General features: G+C 39.0%; 1 protein-coding gene and 1 pseudogene across 5 annotated transcripts in view; one reads left to right on the top strand and one right to left on the bottom strand.

Annotated features, from left to right (window-relative positions):
- LOC107562375 (transcription elongation regulator 1-like) overlaps positions 1–3,577 on the bottom strand; it is a 32,756-nt gene extending 29,179 nt beyond the window's left edge. For 4 of the 5 annotated variants that reach the window (XM_016247001.1, XM_016247002.1, XM_016247003.1 and 1 more), the window contains exons 1-3: positions 1,904–2,111; positions 1,273–1,474; positions 997–1,146 (exon numbers count right to left, since the gene is read on the bottom strand). In XM_016247001.1, coding sequence (XP_016102487.1) covers positions 997–1,146; positions 1,273–1,474; positions 1,904–1,983 — 432 coding nt within the window. In that variant the 5' untranslated portion in view covers positions 1,984–2,111. Of the gene's footprint in view, positions 1–996; positions 1,147–1,272; positions 1,475–1,635; positions 1,646–1,903; positions 2,112–2,735; positions 2,940–3,368 lie in introns of those variants that run through there. The other variant, XM_016247005.1, reaches the window with a different exon arrangement.
- Positions 3,578–3,866: 289 nt separating this feature from the next.
- On the top strand, positions 3,867–6,358 carry LOC107562363 (exosome complex component RRP40-like; annotated as a pseudogene).
- Positions 6,359–6,567: the final 209 nt, after the last annotated feature.

Below are 6,567 nucleotides of genomic sequence, written 5' to 3'. Positions count from 1 at the left end.
TTAAGTTCCGTATCAGTTACAAAATATTATTACTTGCCTATAAGACCCTTAAAGGGTTAGTTCACCCAAAAATGAAAATTAGCCCATAAATTACTCACCCTCAAGTCATCCTAGGTGTATATGACTTTCTTCTTTCAGACGAATCCAGTCGGAGTTATATTAAAAATTGTCTTTGATCTTTCAAGCTGTTTCATGGCACTCAACGGTCCATAAAATGCATTGCTGTTCTGTTGTAAGTAATCTTAAAGATTCCTAAATGCATCTACTTTCGGAAGGCCAAATAAAGTGCTTTTGCTTTCGCCTAGAAACACACAGTGTCTCCCTGACATGGCTGCTTCAACACTAACTGCAGTTACTGAAACCACACCTTCTTTCTTTGCGTGCACATTTGGGCGGCATTATGCAAATATTTCCACATAGTGAGGTAGATATGTGGGGGCGTGTTATAACGAGGCGTTTTAGGGGGGCGTGGCAGAGTCTTAACTTTGATAAAGAATATCTCTTTGGTTTTGAGACTTTAGTCTTTGCAACTTCAGGGATCTTATCTATGCACAATCAGCTTGTAACACACACACAAAAAAAAGCTTGAAATCGCATCATATGACCCCTTTAAGAAAGATCCAATGAGTTATGCATTTATTTCTTAAAGTATACATTTTTATATGTTCTTAAGTGCGTGTATTTAGGATATTTATAAATACATAATATTATTTAATATGCACTAGCGTTCAAAAGGTAGTTTTTCTAAAGAAAATAGTACTTTTATTCAGCGGGGATTAATTAAATTGAAGGTAAGTGACAGTAAATACATGTGTAATGTTACAAAAGTTTTCCATTTAAAATAAAAAAGTGATTCATTTTAACGTTCTATTCATCAAAGAATTCTGAAAAACAAGAATACAACTCCCCATGTGAAGTGACTCGAATACAAGCCATAACGCCTTGCCATATGGAACCAACAATGTCTCGCACTCCATGAAGGATTAGAAGTCATACCTTTCCCTCAGGACTCTTATTCTCCACCCAGATTTCTTCTGTAGAAGGAGGAGCAGGAGCAGGAGAGGCTGTAGGTGGTATTCCTGGAGGGAAAATCATGCCAGGTGGAGGCGGCATGGATCCTCCAGGTGGAGGCATAAACGGGGGTCTCTTAAATTGAAAAATAAGTCATAGGTGTCAATGAAACCTTCCCAATTCCCAACCGTTTCTTTCCATTCCAATTAAAACAAATTTGGGGAATTACATAATAAATGGCCGCTGATATAATATTCACACCTGTAAAGGAGGAGCACCCATGGGAGGGGGCACACTGGGGTCAAAGGGAATCCGTCCGAAGGGCGGCCGGGCAGGAGGTGGAGGACCCCTCATCATAGGAAAGGGAGGCACAGGGGTGCTCAGTAAAGGCTGCCTGCGGGTGGAGAGGTTGGCAGGAGGAGGGGCAGTGGCAGGGAAACGGATTGCTGGCTGCTGAGCCATGCTGATGAGAGAAAACAAACTTATTAACAAACAGTATCTGTACAGTACACAACGACTGCTGCAGACTGACACTAAACAGCAAAACAACACATTATAACGCATTCTTACGAACCATAACGCCCATTAAATCTTCCTGAGGTGCCATAATAGACCTTATATGACGCAATTATGTCTAAATGCACGATCTATAACTTCTAAATGCACGATCTATAAAAAAAAAAAGTCAAGACATAACGATGTAAAAACACTGCCGTCTGCCGTTATGAAGCTTTCATTGTCCCCGGACCAACAGGCCAAACGAGGCTTAAAAGAGATTCGCTTTAGCCAACTGCGAAATGCTACACATTGTACTTTTAAGGAAAAAACTGAAGCTAACTATAACTGGTCGTTTGTTTTAGCAGGTGTATGAAATATAATGCAAAATCCGCACCTGTTAGCGGCCAGGCTAATGCCTTCTGCCTCTGTGTGCTCCGCCATAACGGAAATACAACAAAAGTCCCCTTGACGCATTTCCGCTGGAGTCTCAAGCACGGCTACCGAAAGGATTTCAAAAAGCTAATACATTTTCTTTTCACAACATTTTAAATTATCGTTATATCTGAATTGTTGGAAATTTCCACCTAAGCAGGTTTCATCAGGGCAATGTTTTATTTTAGATTTGTTAAGTCACGAGGGAACTGTACTCATAAGATTTTGTAGGAAAAAAATGTAAAGTAAAACAGGTTATAGGACTCCTTAACAATTATAAAACGCATCCTATCCGATTTACTTCTGTTAGTAAAATCATGGTTGTTATTTTTAGAGATATGTTAAATGACTTTCCCGTTTTGTTTTTGAAAGTATTTATTTATTTATACTTTTTTAAATGGTTGGGTGGATTAACTAATCAGTAAGTGATTTAAAATAACATTCTTTTTCATTTTATTTCTAAACTTTTATTTTGAAAATAATAAGAGCCTTTCTCGGTTCCGGAGGCACACAAACACAGGGCACGCGCGTTGCTTTTTTTTTTGCAATGGACACCGTACATGCTTGTTTCGAAGAGAAAATCGGTGAAGTGCTTTTACCCGGAGATGTGTTCTCATTCAGACTGTGGAGGCGGCATGGATCCTCCAGGTGGAGGCATAAACGGGGGTCTCTTAAATTGAAAAATAAGTCATAGGTGTCAATGAAACCTTCCCAATTCCCAACCGTTTCTTTCCATTCCAATTAAAACAAATTTGGGGAATTACATAATAAATGGCCGCTGATATAATATTCACACCTGTAAAGGAGGAGCACCCATGGGAGGGGGCACACTGGGGTCAAAGGGAATCCGTCCGAAGGGCGGCCGGGCAGGAGGTGGAGGACCCCTCATCATAGGAAAGGGAGGCACAGGGGTGCTCAGTAAAGGCTGCCTGCGGGTGGAGAGGTTGGCAGGAGGAGGGGCAGTGGCAGGGAAACGGATTGCTGGCTGCTGAGCCATGCTGATGAGAGAAAACAAACTTATTAACAAACAGTATCTGTACAGTACACAACGACTGCTGCAGACTGACACTAAACAGCAAAACAACACATTATAACGCATTCTTACGAACCATAACGCCCATTAAATCTTCCTGAGGTGCCATAATAGACCTTATATGACGCAATTATGTCTAAATGCACGATCTATAACTTCTAAATGCACGATCTATAAAAAAAAAAAGTCAAGACATAACGATGTAAAAACACTGCCGTCTGCCGTTATGAAGCTTTCATTGTCCCCGGACCAACAGGCCAAACGAGGCTTAAAAGAGATTCGCTTTAGCCAACTGCGAAATGCTACACATTGTACTTTTAAGGAAAAAACTGAAGCTAACTATAACTGGTCGTTTGTTTTAGCAGGTGTATGAAATATAATGCAAAATCCGCACCTGTTAGCGGCCAGGCTAATGCCTTCTGCCTCTGTGTGCTCCGCCATAACGGAAATACAACAAAAGTCCCCTTGACGCATTTCCGCTGGAGTCTCAAGCACGGCTACCGAAAGGATTTCAAAAAGCTAATACATTTTCTTTTCACAACATTTTAAATTATCGTTATATCTGAATTGTTGGAAATTTCCACCTAAGCAGGTTTCATCAGGGCAATGTTTTATTTTAGATTTGTTAAGTCACGAGGGAACTGTACTCATAAGATTTTGTAGGAAAAAAATGTAAAGTAAAACAGGTTATAGGACTCCTTAACAATTATAAAACGCATCCTATCCGATTTACTTCTGTTAGTAAAATCATGGTTGTTATTTTTAGAGATATGTTAAATGACTTTCCCGTTTTGTTTTTGAAAGTATTTATTTATTTATACTTTTTTAAATGGTTGGGTGGATTAACTAATCAGTAAGTGATTTAAAATAACATTCTTTTTCATTTTATTTCTAAACTTTTATTTTGAAAATAATAAGAGCCTTTCTCGGTTCCGGAGGCACACAAACACAGGGCACGCGCGTTGCTTTTTTTTTGCAATGGACACCGTACATGCTTGTTTCGAAGAGAAAATCGGTGAAGTGCTTTTACCAGGAGATGTGTTCTCATTCAGACTGCCTGAATCTGGAGATGGTAGTATCAAAACCGGTCCAGGGCTCCGGAGAAACGGGGAGGAAGTTCAAGTGTATAAAAGTGGAATTTTGCGCCATAAACAGCCAAACATGTACTGGATCGACTCTCAGCAGAGACGGGTGAGGGTACTGGACTCACACCAGTAGACCCAAAGTTTATGTGCACTTATTATTTTAGCTTGTTCTGTTGGAAATTAGGGCATTTTGTAGTTTAAGTATATCTATCTATCTATCTCTCTCTCTCTATAAAATTATTATTTTTTTTAAATAAATGGTTAATGCTCATTATCATTCTTTTTTTCTTCTTCAATAATACAGAATATTAAATGTTCTTAATATTCGTTTATACTTATTTTTGGTACTTTTCTAAATACTGTTTAATCAAAAAAAAAAAAGTAAACATTTTATAAAATAGAAAAAAATTAATACATTTGCCCCAAACAAGCTTATCACTCAGTAGGGGCTAAATCGTTCTGCTAATCGTTATTTCTTCCAGTATGTATGTTACCAGCCAAAGGTGAAAGTGTAATTGGCATTGTGACTGCAAAGTCTGGAGATATCTTCAAAGTGGACGTGGGAGGAAGTGAACAGGCATCTCTTTCTTATCTTGCATTTGAGGGAGCAACCAAGAGGAACAGACCTAATGTGCAGGTACTTTGCTCATATAAACACTCTCAGATCCTACATGTGTCATTTCTTTACGAGCACTGTTTGTGTTGTATTGTGAATGTACACAATGCTATTGTGTGGTTTTGTTCTGCAGGTTGGAGATCTGGTGTACGGCCAGTTCACAATTGCAAACAAAGATATGGAGCCCAAGCTGGTGTGTATAGACAGCTGTGGCAGGGCCAACGGGATGGGGGTGTTTGGAGCGGACGGGCTGCTCTTTAAACTATCACTGGGACTCATGCGCAGGTTTGTGATTTGTTATACAGCTTAGAAATCTATATACGTCCAAGCCTAACTCGGAAGGCAAGACACCCCAGGTGAATAGGGTAAAATAAAAATGTATTACCATACTTCCCTTGTTGATGTATTACAAGTTTTCTGATATTTGTTTAAATATACAAATAATGCAATATCTAATTAAATATGCACTGGTTTGCATATATTCCCAGAACAGACATTTGAATATTGGATAAAGCCAGGTTAAAATGTCATTTAAAGGGGTCATATGAGGCTATTTTAAAGGTCATTATTTGGTGTAACAGAATATGTTGACATGCTTTAATGTTCAAAAAACACATTATTTTTCAAATACTGTACATTATTGTAGGTCCTCTATGCCCCGCCTCTCTCAAACACTTCGTTTTCAACAAAGCCCCCTCCTTTGACAAGCTCAGTCTGCTCTGATTGGCCAGCTGACCCAGTGCATTGTGATTGGCCGAACACCACAAGCACGCGTCGGAAATGTAAGGCCCCTTACCATAATCGCGAGCGTCAGCTTTTAAAGTAAATCTCACGACAGTTAATAATGTCTTTAGTTTTACCATCAGTTCAAGCATCAACACTACTGCTGTTCCTGAAACCACGCCTTCTTTCTTTGCGTGCACATTTGGGCAGCATTATGCTAATATTTCCACATAGTGACGTAGATATGTGGGGACATGTTAGCACGAGCCGTTTTAGGTAGGCGTGGTTGACTCTTGACTTTTATAAAGAATATCTCTTTGGATTTGAGACTTTAGTCTTTGCAACTTTACAGATCTTCTTTATGCACCAAGAGCTTGTAACACTCCAAAGAGAAAGGAAAACTTGTAATCGCATCATATGACCCCTTTTAATCTCTTTTTATAACTACACAAATCAGAAAATACTGGCAACAATCAGATAAAATACATTTCACCATGTTTTCAGGAAGAAAAAATGTAATTGATAGTGATAAACTGTGAAAGTTTTTGTTAGTGCTACTGAAGTAGAGATTTGTGAGAGAGAAAAAAAACAGCCTTTAAAGATCTGTATTATAATCGAAATCTACATATGTAAATGGATAAAGTGCAATAATTTTGCATGTTTTCTTTCCAACACTTTATGAAAAGCCAAATAGCCCAATAATTGTATTTTTGCCTGTAGAACTTAAAAGCTAAAGTAAAGAATGTGGTGGTGTTCTTTCCATCAGACTTCTGGCTCCTCAGAGTGAGATAGCGAAGGACCTGGAGAAGATATTCCCCTTTGAGCTGGTTGTTGGGATGAATGGCAGAGTGTGGGTGAAATCAAAGACTGATCGTGACCAATCTTCTGGAGTCATGTGAGAACATGACTTCACAACAGAGACAGACACTATTTAAGAGAGTGGCAGAAGGCTCCCTCTAGAGGACATCTGAAAAACCACTTTCCCCACAATACAACTGGTGGTGGACATGCCAAAAGTGGCCATCATCAGTTTTCAGATGTTGAAAACACTCAAACGTATCTAATGCTTCATTTGTTAGGCTACAACTGAAATGTCACGTGTGGCATGCATGTGGGCATTCCTGTCTTTTAAATACAATAGGAGAAAGTGGCATGCAATGACAGTCAAA

The sequence above is a fragment of the Sinocyclocheilus grahami genome, unplaced genomic scaffold, assembly GCF_001515645.1.
Source record: "Sinocyclocheilus grahami isolate Dianchi unplaced genomic scaffold, SAMN03320097.WGS_v1.1 scaffold820.1, whole genome shotgun sequence".
Taxonomy (NCBI): Eukaryota; Metazoa; Chordata; class Actinopteri; order Cypriniformes; family Cyprinidae; genus Sinocyclocheilus; species Sinocyclocheilus grahami.
Note: the sequence above shows the minus strand (reverse complement) of the source record. Positions and strands in the feature narration are given on the sequence as shown.